The following is a 23,987-nucleotide window of genomic DNA, read 5'->3' on the forward strand; positions in this document are numbered from 1 at the left end:
AATCTTTAAAAAAAAAAAAAAACAAATTCCGGGGGCACCTGGGTGGCTCAGTGGGTTAAAGCCTCTGCCTTCAGATCAGGTCATGGTCCTAGGGTCCTGGGATCGAGCCCCGAATCGGGCTCCCTGCTCAGCGGGGAGCCTGCTTCCCCCTCTCTCTCTGCCTGCCTCTCTGCCTATTTGTGATCTCTGCCTGTCACATAAATAAATAAAATCTTTAAAAAAAAAAAAAAAGTAAAATAAAAGCCAAAAGCCAAATGCTCTTTAAAAAAAAAAACAAAAAAACCGCAAATTCCCAGGCCCCACTCTGGACCTACTAAATTAGGAACTCTGGAAGTGGAACCCCCCACAATATGGTTTTACTTACTAATTGCTTAGCAAGAAATTAATTACTTTACTTTTTAATTGCTTAGTAAGCACTATGCCTAATGTGGCTTGAACTCATGACCCAGAGATGAAGAGATAAATGCTCTACCGATTGAGCCAGTCAGACACCCCCTAAAATCTGGGTTTTAATCTCTTCAGGTGATTGTAATGCACACTAAGAGTTGAGAACCACTATTTTTTTTTTTTAAGATTTTATTTATTTGACAGAGATCACAAGCAGGCAGAGAGGCAGGCAGGGGTGGGAAGCTCAGCAGAGAGTCTTATACAGGGCTCAATCCCAGGATCCTGAGATCACGACCTGAGCTGAAAGCAGAGCTTAACCCACTGAGCCACCCATGCGCCCCTGAGAACCACTATTCTAATCAAGTCCAGTCACTGTAGTCAACCAGGGTTTTTTGTTTCTGTTTTTACTATTTTCTTATATACAGTTTCACCACCCTACTTCAAAATACTTTCCTTGTCCTTTTTCATTCTTCCCAACCAATCTGTCAAAGCCCAGAAAGTCCTAACTCCTCCCCATAGTGCTCTCACTACCACAGCCCATGCTGACTCCTCTTGCCTCTCCCCCACCCCTTACCAGCTAACTGGATCACAAATAACCCCTGTGACATACCTAGTTCCTCTACCATACAACTTAACAATTATAGTTACAATTAACAGTTCTTCACTATTCTCCAACAAAACTCCTTAAAGACATGAATCATATTTTTGTTATCTCTTCCTCACCCTCATTCTAAGTATATAAATGGAATTTTAATAGAATCGCTGGTTAACATAAAGATGAATTCAATGATTAATGGATAAAAAGTCTAGAATTTCAAGTTGTAATCCTCAGTTCTGTGACCTTGGACAAGTTTACTTCTCAGGATGGGGTCCATGAAGGCAAAAAAGATGGCCTCAATGACTTGATGCTTCCTTTCAATTTCAGCTGTGTATGATTTTATGAAACATCCTATTATACTGTCATATTGCTTGCTTATAATGTTATTATACCAATTTTTTAGACTCGCCTTGAATTACAGCTAAATATGGTGTATTTCCCAATTAGCTAGTAAGATCTTTTACCAAGAATCGTATTTTATTCAACTGTAAATCTTATACCATGCCTTATATACAATAACAGCTTAATGTATTTGCAGGAATTTACTTGGAAAAACTCTTTAAAAAGCTTCATTTATGTAGAAAACCTATACACAGATCTGCTGCCCCCCAAAAAGCCCTCTGAATACTTAACATTGTAAATAATATGAATTGTTTTAAGGAAAAAATTCCGATTACCCTGACAGCATCAGGGGTAGCCAGTCACTTAAGGCAAAAGAATGTAAAAATTCTCACATGTATCTAGGGATAGACTAAAAAGCTGTAAGCCTCAGGCTACCTTACTGCAACATGCAAATTAAAACTACCCTGTACACTTAAGTGCCATATACCAACTCCACTGCTAGGGATAAATAGGATTCTTGACACAAAACCCTTATGTGCAAATTTACAGAAATAGGGTGCAATGGAGATCTCTGAGTGACGGGTTAGATTCAACCAGAAGTTGAACCTAAAGAAAAGGATAGCAAAGAGAATTTGAAGGGCAAGAAGGAGGAACAGAAGGGCAGCAGGAAAACATCACTCTGAGTAATGAAAAGGAGCAGTGGAAATTCACAGAGTCTTTACCCACGGCCTATGAACCAAGCACTTGGGGCTGCACAAAGGATTCCTGACCTCAAAGGGCTAATAGTCCTGAGGCTAAGACTAAAGCCTCTACCCTACTGTGCCTGTGTGTTTAATTGGGAAAATCAAGCAAGGAAGGCTTCACAGAAAAGGTGGTGGCTTAATGGAGCTTTGAAGTATGTAGGAAGATTTGCTAAGGGAGAAAAAAGACACTTGAGCTAGTTATTTTGGGGAAGAAACATTCACATATTTTTACATCTGTTCCTTTGGGGCTTTAAATCATGGAGGCTTCTTATATTCACCACCACTCTGTCAATGCCTTCTTTCTCTTGTTACTTTATCTTATATACTGAGATGTTCAAGCCAAGTGTTGGAACAGAGCCAAAAAGCCCCAGAATGAGGTGAGTGCTCACCAAATTTGCTCTGTCACCTCCAGATCCAGCCAGCCCAGCTAGCCCAGTCCTGTTCTCCTGGCAGCCAAAAAAGGAAGACTAATTATATCCTCTGGGGGACCAGATTGGGGGTAAAATTTGGATGCAAGCAGACAGGGCTTATTCCTCTTCCGACAGTGAGGTACCAGGGGAGAGCTCCCCTGCCTCCTCAGCATGAGGTTCTAGTCTGTCTACCTGTGACACGGAGGACAGCACAGCAGATCTGTGTATAGGTTTTCTACATAAATGGTGGGGGGGGCGGTGCAGGAGGGGGAGCTGCATGAAAAAGGGGGACACACTGGATTGGGAACTGCTGAGGTATTAAGTGAGATAATCATCATAAAATGTTTAATATCCCTGGCACACAGCAAGCGTTGGACGAAGGTGAGCTCTTCAACATATTACTATTATTATTACAGTAACATCTCAATTGTACTCCAACAAGATCTTGTTTACACAGCCTACTTTTATGACGTTGAAGAAGCAACTCCAAAGATGCAAGTGTATTTCAAAAAACAGCTCCAGAGACGCAAGTGTATTTCAAAAATTTTTAAAGGTACAAGATCAAATTCCAAATGTAATGGCCTGAGAGCCCGAGACCCGGACTTCAAGAGCTAGCCCTTGCCCCTAACAGGTGCGTGACCTTGGGCATGGCACTTCACCTCTGTGCCTCAGTTTCCTTATTTGTAAAGTGGGGTGAGGAAGCCCCTCCCTCGTACGGTCATCGTGGGGTCCTGCCCGAACATTCCCGCTGCACCAGCGTCGTACGCATGCGAGGCGACCTCACCGCCCACCTTTCAAGCCCCCCTGGCTTTGGGACGGCGGGGTAGATGAACGCCCAACCCGAGGCCCACCGACCTCTGCCGCCTGTACGGCAGGAGCGGGAAAGGCAGGCGCGCTTGAGGGGCGTCCCTGAGACCGAGGGGGCAGGGCGCCCGGAGGCTCTACCCCCGCCGCCCGTAAGCTGTCATCGGTAGCTTCGTCGCGAGGCCACGAAGCCCGCGCGCGGGTAGAGGCTGAGGGAGGCTGGGCTGACCCAGGTCCCGCCGGCGGGGAGAGCGGAGGGCGCCGGGGTACCCGGAGGACGCTGGCAGCGCGAGCCACGGGCCCCCGCGCGCCGCGGAGATGAGGCGCGGAAGGAGAAAGCACGGGGAGCGACGCCCCTGCAGGCAGCGCCGCGCGCCTCCAGCGGGCCGGGCTCAGGCGCTCACTCACCTGAGGCGCAGGCAACCGCCAGCAGTGCAGCAGCAGCGGCGGCGGCAGCAGCAGCAGCGACGGCGGCTGTGAGAGGGGCGGGGAAGGCTCTGCGGCCGCGCGGGCGCACTGAGGATGCCGGGGCCGCGCAGGCGAGCTGTGCCTACCCCCTCAAGAACTACCGAGAAGATGGTGGTTGAACTGAGAAGGCCCGGCGGCGCCATCTTGGGTGTAGTTTTTCATGTTGCGGAGTCTCCTGGGAGAACCTGAAACTAGAGCTGCCCGGAGGGCGGGGCGTTGAGTGCAGCCTCTGGCCCGCCTCCTCCCCTTCCGCCAAATCACATCCCTAATGAAGCTCTTACTAACCCTTGCAGGGAAAGGAAGTCATATTCCTTTAACGTGGACCCAGAGATGTACCTAAAAGCATATAGCCTAGCACAGTGCTTAGCTTGTGGAAGACGCTTACCAAATTCTGGAGGAATGAGCAGTTAATTGAAGAACTAGAATCCAAGATTCAAGGCTCCTAATTCCCGGTCCTCCATTCTATCACCTCTATTACAACTGCCAGCCACACCATCTCCTTTCTTTGGGTGCCACAAGAGAAAATGGAGTTTTGGTGTGTTTTTGTTTTAAGAATGATTACACACATAAGCTTAATGACCCAAAGATATAACACCAAAATACACCGGACATAATTCCCTCCCTGAAAGAGCATTTTGGTAAATCTCACTGACTAAAAATCAATAGTCATAGTCTCAACTAAATTAAGACAAATATTAGGAATGTTACCAAACATGTCGAGGACAGTGACTGTCTATACTAATGTTACTCGTCAAGCACAATTCCTGAAAGAAACTTGGGAAGAGGGGAAACTAAGTTAATCGAGCACAGACTTTTTTTTTTTTTTAAGATTTTATTTATTTGACAGAGATCACAAGTAGGCAGAGAGGCAGACGGAGAGAGGAGGAAGCAGGCTCCCTGCTGAGCAGAGAGCCCCATGTTGGGCTCGATTCCAGGACCCTGGGACCATGACCTGAGCCGAAGGCAGAGGCTTTAACCCACTGAGCCACCCAGGTGTCCCAAGCACAGACTTTTTAAATATTTGTTTATCTGCTAACATTTACTGAGTGTCAAACTGGTTCTACTCTCTGTCCTTGATTAGATTATTAACCCTCCGTGTGCTTGAGTTCTTCATCTATAAAGACAATAAAATACAAGCTACCCTAAGTTGTGGTCTGTATGCATGTAAAATCCTTAGAGCTTATAAATGTTACTATTTTAATATGCTGTATCTTATTTGGCTGTTGAAGATGCAGACAAAAACACACCTTTTATGCTTGAGTTTGAATAAATTCTTACAAACAAAAAATGTGATACAATGTAATAAAATGAGGGAAGGTACAATCACCTGGGAGAGGTGTCATCTATCCCCACTTCATAGATGAGTAAATTTGAGCAAAACAGATGAAGATTCACTTCAAACGGTGTGCTCTTCCCATTGTACTACTCTGCTTCTGAAACAGTAGACAATTAACACTACTCTGATGCTTAAAAGCCCCAACTTTCCTTGGGGCTGTACAAAGTTTCCTTTCCAGCTCTAGCCTTGACAATATTATCCATTTTCAAGGCTTCAATAGCTACATATCAGTTACTTCCAAATTTTCTCTCTAGTCCAAATGTTTCTACCCAGTTTTCCACCTCTATATCCAATGGTCTAGTTGATTTCCCTATTTGGTATATCAGATTGAACTACTAGCTTTCCTATCTCGTTAGCTGCTCTATTAATCCACCCAGTTGTTCAAGCTTTTGCCCTTCCAGCACATTGTTCACATTGTTACCACTGTTCTAACTGTATACTAAATCTGACTTATAGCATCCCTGTGATACAGGTTCCTTCTTTCTCCCAATCTTACAGATAAGAGGTTAAATAAATTTTTCTCAGTGACAGTAAGTGGCATTTAGGCTTTTAACACATAGGTCACATGCCTAAGTTCCAGACACTATGACCAACTCCCATGTCTGTTTTTGTTCTTTGCTCTGTCCCCAGTTTTTAGAGCTGTGCATGGCATATAGCAGGGGCTCTGTAAATAAATGGAAAAAAAAAAAAAAAGGAATATGGGGTGTGTGTGTGCCTGGGTGGTTCAGTCAGCTAAGCATTTGACTTCAGATCAGGTCATCATCTTGGGGTCCTGGGATCAAGCTTCATTTTCTCCTTCTGTCAAATAAATAAAATCTCTAAAAAAAAAAGAAAGAAATGTAGGTCAAAGGAAGGAGATATCACCTTTCACTAATTGGTACTTAGGCCAAGGTTTAAGACTTAAGATTATGACTGGGTATTAGGTATTAGGAGGATCAGAGAATAACAATATTAACAATAAATTAGTTGGTGTTTTCCTGGTAATTAATGCTAGGCATATTTCCACACGACTGTTCACTTCAGCATCTTGGCAAAGAATGTTATTTTCTGCTAAGCCCACACTGCCTTAAAAATTTTTTTTATAAGGGTGCCTGGGTGGCTCAGTGGGTTAAAACCTCTGCCTTCGGCTCAGGTCATGATCCCAGGGTCCTGGGATCCAGCCCCCCATCCGGCTCTCTGCTCAGCAGGGAGCCTACTTCCTCCTCTCTCTCTCCCTGCCTGCCTCTCTGCCTGCTTGTGATCTCTGTCTGTCAAATAAAATCTTTAAAAAAAAAAAAAAATTTTTTTTTATAGGGGCGCCTGGGTGGCTCAGTGGGTTAAAGCCTCTGCCTTCAGCTCAGGTCATGATCCTGGGGTCCTGGGATCAAGCCCTGCATCAGGCTCTCTGCAAAGCACGGAGCCTGCTTCCCTTCCTCTCTCTCTCTGCCTGCCTCTCTGCCTACTTGTGATCTCTATCTGTCAAATAAATAAATCCAATCTTCAAAAAAAAATTTTTTTTATGGGCACCTAGGTGGCTCAGTGGGTTGAGCCTCTGCCTTCGGCTCGGGTCATGATCTCAGGGTCCTGGGATCAAGCCCCGCATGGGGCTCTCTGCTCAGCAGGGAGCCTGCTGCTCCCTCTCTCTCTGCCTACTTGTGATCTGTCAAATAAATAAATAAAATCTTAAAAAAAAATTTTTTTTATATGCTCAAAGTATACACAAAGACAAAGGAAACATTTAATAATATGCAATTTTATAGTGCAAATTATTAAAAATAGAACAATGAAAAACAGTACTTAGCCTTTCCTTCCATGAACCCAGGATTTAGGATATCAACTCAATATTAAAACCTAACACACACTGTAGACAACAGGATAGAGAATGAGTATGTATTTCCTTCAATTTGGACATCATGTAAAGTGATACATGTTTATCCACATGATGCAAACAACACTCAAAATTCCTCTACCAAAAATCACCTTCAGGGCCATACTACAAAATCAGTCCCATTCCTTTACTACCAGAACCCAACCTGACCCCTAAAATGTTTCCCTGGATCTGGTCCTAAATGGCTTGGATTGTTTCAAAACCTAAAAAACATCTTCACAAGATGAAGATTGCTGACCAGGAAGGATATTTAAAAGAATGGGCTACTAGTTCTCAAGGTCATTCCACTATAGAAGTTGCAAGCATTGTGCACATTCTTGGAAAAAGTATATATGCTACACTCTTACAGATGCATAAATTCTGTCACTTTTTGAAAAAACAAAAATAACAAAAAACAAACTGCAGGGCTCTACATTCAGCCAATTATCCTCAAAGGCAACAGGGCGGCTATCACCAGCTCAGACTGCCATGCAGTTGCGACGTGCTCGGGCACTCTTCCGATTTCTCTCCTCTGGAGCACCTTGTGCAGGAAAACTACATGAAGTCACTGACAAGACCTAGAGCAATGTGTGGTAGGTGGGTTCCGTAGCTGAAGCTTAAGGAGTTTTCGAGCTGGTGAAGGGTCTAATTGTTGTGTGCTTCTCTTCCCTGCAGAGGAAAGACAGAATTAAATTTCAATTGAATTCAAAATAACATTTATTGAAAACTTGTATGGACACTGTGTCAGACACTGAAGGGCATTACAGTGACAAGAAAGTCTTTGTCCTCAAGGAGATGGCAGTCTGGTAGGAAAGCCAGCTGCAACCACAACCATAATAAAATGTAATGAGAAAATGAAGGAATATATAGCAAATAATTTAGGGCTGGAGGAGGCCAAGGAAAAGCAACAGGGAAGTAATGTCAGTGTCACTTAGTGAATCCTTGAAGAATGAAAAGGAAAATGGCAATGGGTATTTAAAAGCTTAGATTTACTAAAACAACACGGGTTGTGGGGATTTCATTTTTAGTCTACTGTGTTATTGTGGAATTCACAACTAGAAATTTCCCATTAACTTTGAGTACCCACAGCATAATAATTATTGTGAGGGGAGTAAAAGAAATCTTCTCATACAGGCTTTATTCTCTGAGACCATATGCTTTGGAGGTCAGTTTGTATCTGAAGGGCTATTATATATAAAATAGTGCAAGCTCTAGTCCCCAGAAGACACACACTCACCGAGCTGTACTGACACCTTCTGGAGACACTGGGTACTTTCATCCATAAAAGCATGCAGCTGCTTCATTGAGCCTTGCAATTCGTCCATCTGCACAAGAAAGACAGCTGTGAGCTGTAAGGGTCCTTGACGTTCCTCAAAAAAGGACAGGCAAGCTCCAACTCAGGAGCTTTGCCTCTGCTATCTTTTTAACCTGGAATGCTTGTGCCACACATTGTGTTTGCTCCTCCAGATTCACACTCTGCACTTCTCCATGCTGCTCTATGCTCTGGGAGGCTGCCATGCATAAACTCAAACAGGATTCCTTGTCCTCGGGTGTCTGGGCAGGTATAGCCAAGATGGAGCCCAAGTGGGAGGGAACTTAATGAATTCGGGGTATTTTTATGCAGTCTTGCTGAAAGGGTTGTCTTGAGTTAGTTCTCTCAACTGAAGGTCATGGCTCTCTCAAAGCAGCCCACTATATGACTTTCTTCCTCTGGTATCACAGTGACTGTTCCTCCCCTCCGTCCTCCAGGCCCAGGGCTAGTAAGAGTTCAGCTGCCTCTGAGTCCCAGGTTACTTCACCAATCCTTGTGATTTCCTCAATACCCATACTTTATATATCACTCCTTCACTTAGCCTTTATCAAGTGCATCTGCTTCCTGTCAATATTTGGGAGTGATACAATAATATTCTCCCAAATGTCCTCATATCTCACTTCCTCATTTCTTTCAAGTCTCTGTTAAAATGGTACTGTAGAGGGGTGCCTGGGTGGCTCAGTCAGTTAAGGATCTGCCTTCAGCTTGGGTTGTGATCCTGGGGTCTTGGGATCAAACCTTGCGTTGGGCTCCCTGCCCTGGGGTAGCCTGCTTCTCCCTCTCCCTCTGCCTACTGCTGCCCCTTGCTTGTGCTCTGTCAAATGAATAAATAAAATCTTAAAAAAAAAAAAAAAAAGGCTCCATCAACTGCTCTATACAGAAACTTGCCGCCCTTCCTGTACACCAACTCCTTTACCCTCTTTTATTAGCTCTTATCACCACATATTTATTTTTTTTATTGTTTCTCCATGTTTCCCCAAGGTAGAGCTGAATATACTTATCTCATTACATATATTCTCCAGGTCTCTTAAATTTCCAAGGACAACATAGCAAAGCTAAATAACCAAATTAACATGAGTCCACTCACCACCAACTCCATATAATCGAAGACTTTGTTCTGGTTCTGCAATATCTTTTGGTAGTCAGGCTTTGTATTAAGGACTTCACTCTGGGAAGATCCAAGATATGTTGCAGGTTCGACTTCAACTTCAGTAACTTTGTTTTCAGCTGATCCTCTGGAGGGGAAAAAAAAAAAAAGAGCAAGGAATTTTTTTTTTCTCTTAAAGATTTTTATTTATTTGATATAGAGAGATCACAAGTAGGCAGAGAGGCGGAGGGGGGGGGTCGGGGGGCAGGGAGCAGGCTCCCTGTCGAGCAGAGAGCCCGACGCAGGGCTTGATCCCAGGACCCTCAGATCATGATCTGAGCCTAAGGTAGAGGCTTAACCCACTGAGCCACCCAGGCACCCCGCAAGGAATTTTAAAGGTTTTTTTTTTTTTTTTTTTTACTTATGTGAGAGAGAGAGCACAAACAGAGGAGAGAGGGAGAAGGAGAAGCAGACTCCCCACTGAGCAGGGCTCAATCCCGGGACCCTGAGATCATGACCTGAGCCAAAGGCAGAAGCTTAACAGACTGAGCCACCCATGTACCCCTCAAGGAGTTTTTATAATCATTTTCGGGGGGAATATATGTAAGACAACCTAGGGGAAAAAATCTCCAATAACCAGAACCAATATTCTTCCGCTCTACTATCAGAGTAGCCTATCTTATTAATAAGAGGGTTCTGAAATGATTATGCCAGTATTAACATACTTATACCACTGGACTCCAGGAAATGCTAGAACCTTCACATCAGTTCATTCCACCTAACGTTAAGGTCCATTTACAAAAAGGAGTACATGTGAGGTATAGTAAAGCCAAAACTTGCTTTCCTGAAATCTATGTCTATCATCTCTTCTTAAGAAAAGTGCTGGGCCACCTCAATTATCTGAAATAACTGAATATGGAGAGTTCATGAAAACCGAGGACTCTTTAACAACAACCACTCCTACAATTTCCTGACTGCCAGACCCTGCTAAACACGTTCCATTTTGTTAACACTCATAATAACCCAGTGAGATAGATACTAATATTATCCCCATTTTCAAGAGGAACTCCAAGCTTAGTGATAAAGTAGCTTGCCCAAGAACACAAAATGAAGGAGTAATTGGTATTTGAACAGAGACAATCTGCTTCTAGACGCATTCCTCTTAACCAGTAAACTATGCCACATCAAAAGTTTTTATTCTGAAACTGCCATCTTATACTTAACCTAACTTCATAAGAGGACCATGTAAGGGGCAAATAAAGTAACTGATAACCATCAGTGCCCGGACTGCGGAAATTTTCAGACCATGTTCCTGAAAGCACCTCTCTGCTGCTACTTTTGCAGTTAAGGCTTTAGGTAACATATTATATTTGGGTTTCCAGCTGAGATTCTGTTGGGGAAAAATAAGTTTAAAATCACCGGCTTACATGGCCAACTAAATCTAAGTCTAGCACTTTCCCATTTTCTTAAGTCTTTGGGACCCAAAGATCCTCTCTCTCCTGTACACCCTATCTCATCACCCCCTTTCATGTCTTTGCACTTCTACGAAGGACCTGGCCAGGGTTCTCTCCCATACCTGCAGCTTGAAGGCCACGTGTAAACTGATGTGCCATGACCAAGATTTTAGCTCAACCCTAGGTGCCCTGGTACAGGGCAGAGATGAGTCTGTCGCCCCGAAGATATGGAACAGCAGCCAAGGACACTGAACAGAAGCAATTCTGTTGACTGAAAACAGAGACACCCATTCTTCGTCTCCTTCCCCCAACTCTCCGTTTATAGTCCTAGAGTGTTAATACACATTTTATAGAGCTTTAATGAGTTATTTGGCCTATGAGAAAGGACTCATCATTCAATTTATGCTAAGAGAATTGAAATTGATTCAAATCAAATTCCAGGGCATCTGGGTGGCTCAGTCCTTCGACATCTGACTTTGGCTCAGGTCATGATCCCAGAGTCCTGGGATAGAGCCCTGCGCCAAGCTCCCTGCTCTGCAGGAAGCCTGCTTCTCCCTCTCCCACCCTCTCTGCTTATATTCTCCCTCTCACTGCTCTGTCTGCAAAATATGTAAATTAAAAATCTTTAAAAAGAAAATCAAATTCCATAAGGTAAAAGATAGCTTCCTATTTCCAATCATTAATCTAACCTGGATATGGTATCTTCAGCCTCCTTCTGGTAGTGCTGTAAGAGCTGATCCCAAGACTGACGTTCTAAAGAAAATCTATAGAATCAAGAAAACAATATCAGTTACTTTTCAATCATCTCATTTGGACTCATTCAGGGCATCAATAAGTACATTAGGTGTCTACTCTGGCTCTAAGATGTGAGTAAAAAGGTCATTCAAGGATTAAAAAGCTCAACTAATTCAGAGGATATTAATCTAATCAAATCAAACATGAGTTCTTAAAATCAAATTAACATCCTTATTCCCTCAAGTCCACTGTATGAAACTGGCAATGAGTAGAGCCCACAAGATCCCAATATGTAGCTTTCTAAATTCTAGTGTTGACACACTAATATTGAGACTCTGAATGGGATATTTACTATTCATTTTTTCCAGACCTAGTTATTTTCCCAGATAAATTTAGATTTTCCAACAAAGCATCACTCATTTTCACTTACTTTGTTATGTATTCCTTCATCTCAGCCACTGATGTTTCCAGAGACAAATCTGATGCTTTTCTGGAATACAGATAGGATTGTAAGGTCAACATAAATGTTTCAAGGGCACTTGCTTTAATAAGATGCCTTACATAATTTTGATGGCAGTATAAAATGTTCAGAATTCATCTTTCAACAAACATTTATTCTTGGCCTCTATCTCATTTTTGCACTAGGTAACAGTTTTCTCGGTGGTCTCTTTATTTTCTATTTCTCTCATTGATTCCAATTCACCTTTAGCCAGATTATCTTTCCCTAAAATATTCCTTAATTTTATTTTCCTTGCCTAAAAAACTCTGTAACTCTTGACTGCATTCAAAATAAGTCAAAACTCTTTAACCTGGCACTTGAGCCTGTTTGGGCTCCAACGAGCTCATTAATTTTGATACTAATTGTTGCCTTTCTCTTCTACCTATTCTACCCCATATAATCTCACTCAGCCTGAAACTCAAACATCTGGAATTTCCCACCTCCAAAAATCACACCATTTTTCTTTTTTTTTAAAGATTTATTTATTTGAGAGAAAGTGAGAAAAAAGCGTGAGCAGAGGAAGGGACAGAGAGAATATCCAAGCAGACTCCCTCTGAGGATGGAGCCCAACTCAGGGCTTGATTTCACAAGTCATGAGATCAGGTCCTGAGTGGAATCCAAGAGCTGGATGCTCAACTGACTGAGCTGTCCAGGTGCCCTTGTTCACATCATTTTTGGAGTCATCTTTTAAGGCCCAACAATACTTTTGTATATGACCATATTTTCTTCCCACTCAAAATGATGCTATCAGTGGAGAGGGATTATGTTTACTTACACCAATGGCTCAGCTCAGTTGGTTGACTAATGCTAACGGAAAAGAAGCAGGCACTGAAAATGCCAATATTCTGCAGATGTACTTGGTACTCTACCTGGTAAAAACAAGTTAGTTGTTCCACTTTCCATTTTTCTCTACCAAGGCCTGTGACACACAGCCTCTATTATCTTTGGATGAGATGCAGCAGCTGGTAGCTAAAATACACTGCATTAAAAGAGATACTATGTCGAGCCAACATATTTTTCATTTCCTGGATAGCAATTGTAATTCTAACAATCTGTGGGAAAGCAGACATTTGTGAAATATTTGCCATTATAAATAAAACTAAAAAGTTTTATAAGGTAGGCCCAAGTGACATGATTTGTTGCAAGGCAGGAACTAGAGAGTTAGGCCCTGCCCCCATTGAGGAACTACCAGTTTGAGACTGAGATTTAAAAACTTCTAATATTCTTCCTTGCCAATATCTGAAGAACATAAGTTTATCACCAACTTGCATTTCCAGCAAAGATTTGAACAATGCTTTTCCTCTCATCTTTCCATGGCTGGTTCCTTCCCACCACTTGGGTCTTACAGATTTTCTCTGAACACTAACTAGAGTTGTCCACTCTATCAAGTCACTACCACAGTTACTAACTTCTTAGATCATCACTAACTGAAATCCTTATTTTCTATGTATCTGTTTGTCTCTCCTGTTAAAACATATAAGAAAGACCTTGCTTGACTTATCATTTTATCTCTAGCATCTAGAAGAGCCTGGTGTGTAGAAGATGCTGGATAATGTTTGAGTGAATAAACAACAAATTATAATGAAAAGTCGTAATTAAGTTATAATTTGGGACAGAAGGGGAAATGCACATACCTTTCTGAATCTTCAAAACATTTTTGTAGAGTTCCATTACTTTCCAGGCTCTCTGCAAAATGTTTCAATTCCTCAGAAAGAGAAGATGCTAGAGGGGGGAAAAAACATATTATAAAATAAAAAGAGTATGAATTTACACAGCAAGCTGCTGACAACATATACTCAAGGTGGTCTCAGCTCTAGGGTCCCCTGTTACATTCTGGTCCTCTTACCCATTCAAAGTAGTAGTATAAATATGCAGAAAGATTTTATCTTTTTACTTGAGTAGGTATAGATAAAATGGAAGACAACTCCTCTTTATGACATTTATGATAGTGTTTTTTATACTTGACTGGTGAAAACTAGTTACAAGTTATACATGTACTGACATTTAACTCAAGAAATTTCAACTGCTGGCACTGAAAGAGAGAACATATTACAGAAATCAGGCAATAGGCAGGGGCGTAATGAAAAATGTTAAAGGAGAATAAAGAATTATGGGCATAAGGTAAAAACAGGTCTCTGCTTTGACTTGGAAGGATCTGCAATTGCACTCAGGTGAGAAATGCAGAGGGGAAAGCAGATGTTGAAGAGCTATCCTATCTACTTTAATTATGGTGATGGTCTAACACCGAGATAAACAACAGTCTGATTTCATATATTTCTATGTCTTTTTTTTTTTTAAGCTTTTATTTATTTATTTGACAGAGATCACAAGTAGGTGGAGAGGCAGGCGGGGGGGAGGGGAGCAGACTTCCCACTGAGCAGGGAGCCTGATGTGGGGCTCGATCCCAGGACCTGAAGATCATGACCTGAGCCAAAGGCAGACGCTTAACCCACTGAGCCACCCAGACATCCCTATTTTCCAAGTCTTTTAAGTGGGTAACACTGAATATTTCTGACCCTGGATGATTACATAGTTACACTGTAAAAGCTACCTCCTAGAAAGTTAGAAATGGACTCCTAAGAATATTTGTAATTTATATCACAGAGGAACAGCTAATTTCCCTAATGTATAAAGAGTTCCTACAAACTGATGTAAAAAAAAGCCAACATCCCAATTTTCAAAAATGAGAAAAGGAGTCTTTCCAGCAGTGCCGACCTCCCCACAAGAACATCCCCTCTCCAAGAACCTCCTCCACCCATCCCGGAAGAGAAAAGGAAGCACAAGAAGTGCCTGGCACAGAGCCCTAACTCCTACTTCATGGGTGTGAAGTGCCCAGGATGCTACAAAATCACACCGTTTTTAGCCATGCAAAAACAGTAGTTTTGTGTGTTGGCTGCGCCACTGTCCTTTGCCAGCCTATGGGAGGAAAAGCAAGGCTTAAAAGAAGGATGTCCTTCAGACAGAAGCAGGGCTAAAAGCATCCTGAATCAAGATGAGGGGAAAACCATCCCAATCAACACATTTTGGATTAAAAAAAAAAAAAAAAAGAACAGGGGTGCCTGGGTGGCTCAGTCGTTAAGCGTCTGCCTTTGGTTCGGGTCATGACCCCAGGGTCCTGGGATCAAGCTCCGCATCAGGCTTCTTGCTCTGTTGGAAACCTGTTTCTCCCTCTCCCCCTCCCCCTGCTTGTGTTCTTTCTCTCCCTGTGTATCTCTCTGTTAAATAAACAAATAAAATCTTTTTAAAAAAATGAACAAAGGATACAAACATACACAGAAAATGAAGTACAAGTGGTTCTAAAAATATGAAAAAGTGCTTATCCCCTTTGAAAGAAAATGGATGGGCGCCTGGGTGGCCAAGTGGGTTAAAGCCTCTCCCTTCCGCTCAGGTCGTGGTCTCGGGGTCCTGAGATCGAGCCCCACATCGGGCTCTCTGCTCAGCGGGGAACCTGCTTCTTCCTCTCTCCCTGACTGCCTCTCTGCCTACTTGTAATCTCTGTCAAATAAATAAATAAAATCTTAAAAAAAAAAAAAAAGAAAAGAAAAGAAAATGGAACAGATTAAAACTGGAAAACACTTTTTATCACCAATCAAACAGTAAAAAATTTGAATTGTTTGCTAAAACTGTTGTGAGCATGAAAAAGGTACTTGCATATATTGCTGGTAAGAGAATAAACTGATACGACCTTTTTTTAAAGATTTTATTTATTTATTTAACAGAGAGAGATCACAAGTAGGTAGAGAGGCAGGCAGAGAGAGAGGGCAAAGCAGGCCTGCTGAGCAGAGAGCCCGATGCAGGGCTCGATCCCAGGACCCTGAGATCATGACCTGAGCCGAAGGCAGAGGCTTAACCCACTGAGCCACCCAGGCACCACTGATACAACTTTCTGGAAAGCAATCTGGTAATTTCTCACATTTCACTTGATCTATGTAATTCAAATTCTAGAAATTTATCTTATTTTTACTTGTGTATATGACAAAAGGCTTGTGTAAAAAGGCATTCACTACCCTATTTATTATAATAGCAAAATACTGGAAACAACCCTAAAAGCCCATCAGGAAAGAACTGGTTAAATCACATATGGAACATTTATAAAATGAAATATCATATGGCTACTAAAATGTCTCAAGACAGTTCTATATGTGCAATATGGAACATGTGCAAGACAAATTGGCTTAAAAAAAAAAAAAAGACAAGAAGTGCCTGGGTGGCTCAGTTAGTTAAGCATCTGCCCCTGGCCTCAGGTCATGATCCCGGGGTCCTGGGATTGAGCCCCACATCAGGCTCCCTGCTCAGCAGGAGATTTTGCTTCTCCACTTCCCTCTGCCTCTAACTACCGCTCATGCTCCTCTCTTGCTCACTCTCTCAAACAATCAAATAAATAAAATAAATAAATAAAACAAGGGGCGCCTGCGTGGCACAGTCAGCTGAACGTCTGACTCTTGGCTTCAGCTCAGGTCATGATCTCACAGTGATGAGATGGAGACCCGCATCAGGTTCCCCACTCAGCACGGAGTCTGCTTGAGTTTCTCTCTCCCTCATCCTTTGCCCCTCCCCCAATCCCTCCCCCCTACCCTCTCTAAAATTAATAAATAAGGCGCCTGGGTGGCTCAGTGGGTTAAGCCTTTGCCTCGGCTCAGGTCATGATCTCAGGGTCCTGGGATCGAGCCCCACATCAGGCTCTCTGCTCAGCAGTGAGCCTGCTTCCCCTTTCTCTCTGCCTGCCTCTCTCACTACTTGTGATTTCTGTCTAATAAATAAATAAAATCTTAAAAAAAAAGAATAAAAAAATAAAATTAATTAATAAATCTTTTAAAAAAGATATGGTAAAGAACAGTACAGAGAGTATATGTTCATTTGGTATGCATGTAAAAATGTTGGAAATGCAGTAAGACTTCTATAGTAATCCACAGGAAGCTGGTGGCTGTGGTGGAATCGGCAGAGAGGAGTTGGACTGGCTTGGGGTGGGAGGCAGGCTTACTTTTCACTTTTCTACTTTCTGAATGTCATAAGTATATATTCTTACTTCTTTAAACACAATTCTAAGATATGGGGGGGGGGGCTGGTTTTGTAAGCCAGCAGCTCCTATAAATGGCAGTCCTCAAAGTGGGGCTTCAACTGAAGGTAAAGTCAAAGGCCAAAGCTTGCTCACCTATTCTTAGCAACTTACCTTTGGCTCTAAAACTTTCAAGACTGAAGCCCTCAGTGTCCTTTAGGAAAGGTTCAAGTTTCCCAACAGAGAACTAAATAAAGGAAAGCATTTTCAGTACAACCACCATGATTTTCCAGGCCAGTCTTGAGTTCACATAATTTCATGATGTTTCATCAATGTCAAAGTAAACATGATTTAATTTTTATACCTAAGAGTTTTCATATAAACAAATAAGTAGATCAGGAAAAACCTCCTTGCTCAGGCTATACATTCTGATTTTTGTTTCAGAGAAACATGGTCATTTAAGTAACACAAATGACTTCTCTAAACTGCTGTAATTGCCAGTTAGCCATATAATTCCCAATCAGTAGATAGTCAGACCTCAAATGTCTGCTTTAACTTAGATACTGACTTTCACCCACTTTAAATTCCCATCATTTGCTGCCAATGGGCAAAACATACTAGACTGAGGACATCTCTGACTCTCAGGTGCTCAGTTAGCAGCAGCAAAAGCACCAGTGGGACTGGTAGAAGGCCTAGTCCAGAGAGAAAAATCAGCTGCTGCTGGGATTAAATGTGGCTTTTAAATTAATCCCACCTAGAAAGAAACTTCTTTTAATCTTAATTGATATATCACACAATACTGATCTCTCTTTGGAGCTGTCACAGCAACAGTTTAAAAAAGGAAAAAGAAAAAGAGAAAGGAATAGAAAAAGAAAGCATTTCTCAATCCCAAGAATCTTACCTGGAAACTGGAAAGCAGGAGAGCGACCAGCCGTTTGCTTTCTGTTAAGTTGCCACTGATGGATCTGCTGAGCTCTAACATAAAATATCACCACATGTAAGGAGCTAGATACTAATACAATAAAGTAAAAAAAACTAAAAATTGCCCTCCCTCTTGATGGGGTCTAACTTCAGGCAAGAATTCCTAGGCAGCATTTTCTACTTAAAAGGAGAACTCATAAAAAGTTTATCTAATTTTTTTTGAATCACCAAAAAATGAAATTTATCAGTTTAATGTACTAACTTTAAAAAGTTATTATGAACCTTTTATGGATTACATTAAAATCTTGTCTGTTTGGGGGTGCTTGGATGGCTCAGTCGTTTTGAGTGTTCAGCTCTTGATTTTGGCTTAGGTCAGGATCTCAGATTAGTGAGATCAAGCCCTGCAACCCTCTTCCCACTCAGCCGAAAGTTCGCTTGAGTTTCTCTGCCTCTGCCCCTGCTGAGGCTTACACGTGAGCTCTCTCTTTCAAATAAATAATTAAGTCCTTAAAAAAATAATAAAAATAATGTAACTTTAAAAAAAATCACTTAACTTGTTTTTGATGTTTTATTTTCAGCATTTAAGGAAAGGAGGTGGGAACATTTGAGTATCTTTATGACAGGCACTGCAGGGTTTTTTGTTTGTTTGTTTGTTTGTTTTTTGAGTAGGTTCCATGCCCAAGGTGGGGCTTGAGCTTAGGACCCTGAGATCAAGAGTTGCATGCTTGGGGCGCCCTGGGTGGCTCAGTCAGTTAAACATCTGCTTTCGGCTCAGGTCAGGATCTCAGGGTCCTGGGATGGAGCCCCACGTAGGGCACCCTGTCCAGCGGAGGGTCTGCTTCTCCCTCTTCCTCCCCACCCCAGCTCATGCTCTGTTTCTGTCTCTCTCTCTTTGAAATAAATAAATAAAATCTTACTAAAAAGTCACATGCTCTATGGAGTAAGTCAGCCAGGTGCTACTCCAGTGTGCTTTAAATACACTGTCTTGTAAATTACAAGCTCCATTTTACAGATGGGAAAACTGAAGCTGGAGGCCAGATATAGGTGGAGCCAGAATTCAATCCCAAGGGACGCCTGGATGGCTCAGTTGGTTAAGCAGCTGCCTTCGGCTCAGGTTGTGATCCCGGCGTCCTGGGATCGAGTCCCACGTCGGGATCCTTGCTCTGCGGGGAGCCTGCTTCTCCCTCTGACTCTGCCTGCCACTCTGTCTGCCTGTGCTTGCTGTCTCTCTCTCTGACAAATAAATAAAAAATCTTTAAAAAAAAAAAAAAAAAGAATTCAATCCCAAGTCTGCCACCAAAAAAAGTGTATTTTCCCACTAAGAGCCATGTTGCTTCTCTGTAATGACCTTATAATAACATTAATAGCAATTTGTTGAATACCTGCTATAAATAAAAAAGCATTTCATTAAATGTTATGCACACCTCATTAAAACCAAAGGCAAGTAGCTTATTAATTCCATTTTACAAAGTAGGACACTGAGGCACAAAGGCTGGATGATAGGTAATTTGTCCAAGGTCACATGGTAAGTCCCCCTGAATTTGTGGGGAATTTTACATAATTATGCCACTGAATCCTCAAATGACTATAAGATGTAGATACTGTTTTTTTTTTCCCTTTTTCAATTATGTCCCTCTAAAAACATCAATTATTATATAGCAAAGAAAATTTGAGATACTGTATTTTTGTCCTCCAGCTTCAGCTGGCTGTGTTTCTAGTTCTTTTGCCTCCTAATTATTTCTCATTGCTGGTGGTACAGAAAAACAGGATACCTTCTGCCTATAACCAAAGAAATCTGGCAAATGGCCAAGCATAACGAGGAGATAACCAATTTTATTACATCAGTGATTTTCTTCTATTCAGAATTTTAGGTCCACAAGCCCTAGAATAGAGATAAAGATAGGGCTAATCTTAGGAAACTGCTGCTATTTTCTTGGCACACCTACAGAGTGAAGTGCATGAGCACAATTGTGGCAGCAATATGCTAAATGGCTATTTTTAGCCAGATTTCCTTCTAGACATCAGGCCATCTGGAAATGAGCTAATATCTTTAAAATAACCACAATACCTTAACATTGCTGTTATTTACTTACTATAAGCCAAGAACTGTGTTATCTATCAATTCATTTAATTCTCACACAAATCTGTAAAATAAGTATCATTTCATCCCATTTCCTGATAAGGACTGTAAGGCAAAGGAGCTTAAGTAATCTGCTCAAGGTTATACAACTAGTAAGCTCTTCCTGAAATGTGCTGGACTTTCCACATTCAATCTTGTACTTCAATGCTTACTGAGATGTAATTATTATTGTAAATTCACACAAATCACATTCAAATATGGCATGTTTAAAAACTTAGCTTTCACCAAGATATTTTTACATGCATCCTCCCTCTGAAATATTTTCAGTCATAAAGCCTATAATCAGGTAGCAACCCACCCACCTCTGTTTCACTTTAGCAAATAACAGAAACCCATAAGAAGAAATCTTTAATGCCTCTCCTCCTAGCAGAGGTGAGTGTTGAACAGTTATAAACTAGAATTTCTGATCATGGTGGAGGTTACAACAGGCAGCTGCTAACATGGATAGCAATCATATGGAACACTTAATAGGTGTTTGACATTAGTACTCAGGATCTCTCTTACAGATAAGGAAACTGAGGTTGACAGGGGTGACGTGATTTGCTCAGTCACAAAACAAGTAGCAGAGCCAAGTCAATCCTCCATTCTTTCTGCCATACCTCACTGCCTCTTATCTGAGCTGGAACTCCTGTCTTACATACACAGCATCCCACCTGTGATGCCCTGATGAAAGGCAGGCAGTGACTTCCGCCGGCTCATTTCCTTCATACTTGCTCGCCGCCAAGATTGACTTTTGTCTTGACGATCGGGAGATTGTTCTTGGGGGGACAAATGAAGGGACCTGGACTGAAGTCCTTCCTCCTGGCCAAGATCACAACTTCCCCTCATTTTAGGGCTACAGCCAAGGTGAATTCTTTCCTCTGAAACGCCTTGAGTCATCTCCAGGGAGGCAGGTGATTTGCTACACACTTCCGTAGGGATGGGATCCGATTCCAGTGGATGACCATGAGTCTTAGATGTCACTGGTTCCTCTTCTAGAACTTGTTATGAGAAAGTCAGAATACAAAATCAAACCCACCACAACAATGCATCTGAGCAAAAAGGTGGAAAAAGAAAATGTATGCCCCAGATCATGGAAGCAGTGAGAAAGCATCTCTGTAAACATGTGAATACGGAATTCCAAATCCACCAGGAGCCAAGAAAGCATTTGTGAATAGCTCAGAAAGCTGAACCCAAGGCCAGAGGGCCTCCATTTTACTACAGTACTTACCTTCTGTGGTCTCCGATCTAATTACTGTAGTCATCCTGGATGAAGAACCCTGAAAATAGGAAAACAAGGTGATCTGTTCCTCACATTTCAGCCTCAGTCTCGCTGGGGCTTTACTACCCCAAAAGAGACTTTGTGTTGTCCAGCCTTTTCAACCTGCTCATCTCTGCCCCATGAAATACTACCTATCTGACAAGGCCCAGCCTAGTCCCACCGCATCTACCTCCTCCAGAGACTATCAGACCATCATCACCTGAATCTCTACAGAAGTCATCGTCAGAAATACTCATGTATGCTTAACACACACCCTCCTTTATTTCCCAATTATTTAACTAGTCCTTCATATCCTAGATGGCATTATGATCTACACGGTCTTCCAAACTAGAAAAATCACATCATCCTTCTTATGTAGAATCTCTACATCCAAAGTACTGTCCATCCTACCTCCAACAGTCTCTCCACTTCCAGTTCTCAGTTTAATCCAGATCTCAGAACTTCTACCATCTGCCTCCCCCTCCCCAGAATAATCTTACAGCCTTTCCACTAGTTTTCCAACATCCAGTACTTCCTTCTCCTCTCCAATCCTTTCTTTAGACAGCAGCAGAGATTCTTCCAGTATATTCGACACCTTTCATTAACTAGTCCTAACCTACCCATCCCGGTTCTCTCGTCACCCCCATTCCCTGCACCACTCTTGAATCTCTACACACACCCTGCCTGTAAGACTTATTCAGCCTTCGCAACCTAGCCTAAATGCGAAGCTTTCCAGCCACTTCTCTAGACAAAGTTGGTTGTTCCACCTCTTAGTTTTCCTAGCATTGTAAAGTGTGTTTAGGTGTGTCTCCCCAGCCAGACTGTATTTCTATTCCTAGTGGCCGTCACAGACAACTGACTGGAAGAAAGCAAGGAAGGACATGACAGAGGCATCTCTGCATATTCAAGGCTTACCCCTCCCTCCCAGCAGAAATCTGTTTGAGGGGGAGGGACTCTAATTAAAGAGAAATGAATATATAGGGAGGGACAGAACGGGAAAAGTTACAGAACAAGAGTGGGGAGGTCAAGGATCTAGATCCCCACAATCAGGGCTGTATTACAGATTCAAGCTTGGATAATAACAAGAAAGGTCATTTGTTAAGCTGCTTGGTAAGCGCTTACTATATGCCACGATCTGTGTATATATGTACGCAGGCGTTTTATTTGCATCATTATCTCATTATCCCACAGAATCCTTTCCACAGCTCTGGAAATACTATCATTATTTCTCCGTACAGATCGGGGAACTGAGGTTCAAAGGAGCAAAAGCTCGGCCCACTAGGGCCAATCCCGGGGTGCGGGGGCGCAGGTGGAATTCGAACCCAGGCCTGTGACCCACCCCCAGCCTTCAAACACCGTTCTGCACAGGCCCCAAGAGAGAAGCGCAGCCCGCCTTTGGGATTCCTCTCACCTAGAGGAGGCCGCAACGCCCTGAATCCCTCGGTCCCCTCTGTCTGGGGGCGGCGACCGGTCTGGGCTGGGCGGAGAGGTCTGATGCCAAGAAGCCGCTACTGGGATAAGCCAAACAGCGTCCACGGAGAGGTCTGCGACTTCCGGATGACGCCGGGCCAGCCCGCAAACTCCGTCCCGGAGATACGAGCATGCAAATCACTCTTCGCGGTCAAGGGTCGAGCTTCGACATCCTGTACCACCGCAGCCGCTCCTCTCGGGCCTGGAGCGCTGACAGCTATCTGCGACCCCAAGGCCGCCGCGGCTTCTGAAAGTCCCGCCAACCATGAGCGCCTGCGCAGTTGGCAGCCTGCCGGGTCCGTTCACGCATGCGCAGGATGCCGACCGCCTTCGATGCGCATGCGTAACCGGTGTTCAAAGCTCTTGCCTCCCTCCCGCCCCTGCCCCCTTGTCCGAGTTCTTACTGGTTAAGACTCGGCCAAGAAAACTATTTCCCCAGCTACGCCACGCCTCCGGAGTCCCCGCCTACGGACTCTTACCTCGTCTTGTCCTTTACGCTGCACGCGCTTAGAGCCCATTGAAGGTGGGGCAGGGGGAGGTGTGGGCCCAGAGAGGTACTTGCCAAATGAATACAGTGGGTCACGGGGCATCTAATGGTCTCCTCCGTGGTTAGACCATGGTCTCCACCCTCGCTTTATATTGTTAACTGCAAAAACGTGGGCCGTGTCTCTCCCAGAGCACAGTGGAGCTCTGTGCTCAGTTTGTTTTACTCTATCCCACTCCTGCTCTAGCACTTTATTTCCTGTGACCCGTTTAATACTGGCAAAGCTCAAGAACTCTCCTGTGCAGCCTTATTGCAGGCCACCCCCTCCCCAAACTGCTTGCAGCTCCTCTGCCAATCCTTGTCGCTTCCTCCCTCTGCTCCTCTGCTCAAGCCGTCTCCTCTGCCTGGGAAGCCCAGTCCAGCTTTTTTCTGCAAATTCTCCCAATTTTAAGCCTCAGCTGAGAATTCATCTCTCTTAGATTTTTCTCTGAGGCTCCAGACTGAAAACTCTGTGTTCCCAGAAGCCCAGCTGTGTCTACTCCACTATCCCTTGCTGGCAAGGGATGCCCCAGAGAGCAGCACCTAGCATGATGCCATGGAAATGTCACCCTGCAAATGCAGTCTTTTCTTTCGGATCTGAAACCGAATATTGAATTATTAGCAGTCCATAAAGTCTGAAAGACGAGTTGGGGAGCAGCAGCTGGAATGTTACTGG

General features: G+C 43.0%; 2 protein-coding genes and 1 pseudogene across 5 annotated transcripts in view; 1 reads left to right on the forward strand and 2 right to left on the reverse strand.

The window, feature by feature from the left end:
* Positions 1 to 3,911, reverse strand: part of NDRG3 (NDRG family member 3) — a 77,888-nt gene extending 73,977 nt beyond the window's left edge. Inside the window, exon 1 of one of the 3 annotated variants that reach the window (XM_045084169.1) lies at positions 3,693 to 3,911. The gene's annotated coding sequence lies outside the window, so the exon portion shown is untranslated. The remainder of the gene's footprint in view (positions 1 to 3,692) is intronic. The other 2 variants (XM_045084167.1, XM_045084170.1) reach the window with 2 other exon arrangements.
* A 2,889-nt stretch (positions 3,912 to 6,800) lies between these two features.
* DSN1 (DSN1 component of MIS12 kinetochore complex) lies at positions 6,801 to 23,100 on the reverse strand. 2 transcript variants are annotated; one of them, XM_004746478.3, is made up of 11 exons: positions 22,730 to 23,100; positions 21,289 to 21,337; positions 20,732 to 21,058; positions 17,919 to 17,992; positions 17,192 to 17,264; positions 13,656 to 13,743; positions 11,953 to 12,012; positions 11,477 to 11,551; positions 9,334 to 9,481; positions 8,172 to 8,259; positions 6,801 to 7,603 (listed from the first exon to the last, which is right to left on the reverse strand). In XM_004746478.3, exons 2-11 carry the CDS (start codon positions 21,320 to 21,322, stop codon positions 7,500 to 7,502), a joined length of 1,071 nt encoding a protein of 356 aa, XP_004746535.1. In that variant the 5' UTR covers positions 21,323 to 21,337; positions 22,730 to 23,100; the 3' UTR covers positions 6,801 to 7,499. The 2 variants fall into 2 exon arrangements, with proteins under 2 accessions (XP_004746535.1, XP_004746536.1); XM_004746479.3 differs by lacking the exon at positions 20,732 to 21,058.
* LOC101675168 lies at positions 14,705 to 14,996 on the forward strand (annotated as a pseudogene).
* Positions 23,101 to 23,987: the final 887 nt, after the last annotated feature.

The sequence above is a fragment of the Mustela putorius genome, unplaced genomic scaffold, assembly GCF_011764305.1.
Source record: "Mustela putorius furo isolate JIRA1106 unplaced genomic scaffold, ASM1176430v1.1 tig00000743_pilon_pilon_pilon, whole genome shotgun sequence".
Classification (NCBI taxonomy): Eukaryota; Metazoa; Chordata; class Mammalia; order Carnivora; family Mustelidae; genus Mustela; species Mustela putorius.

What these genes read in the sequence shown, in the direction of transcription:
- DSN1 (XM_004746478.3), bottom strand. Translation starts at nt 21,322, where the DNA reads ATGACTACAGTAATTAGATCGGAGACCACAGAAG. An exon ending in TGAAAGTTTTAGAGCCAAAG is followed by an intron (nt 13,744 to 17,191) that starts GTAAGTTGCTAA and finishes TCCCCCCTCTAG; the next exon opens with CATCTTCTCTTTCTGAGGAA. An exon ending in GCTGAAGATACCATATCCAG is followed by an intron (nt 9,482 to 11,476) that starts GTTAGATTAATG and finishes TTTCCCCTCCAG; the next exon opens with AGGATCAGCTGAAAACAAAG.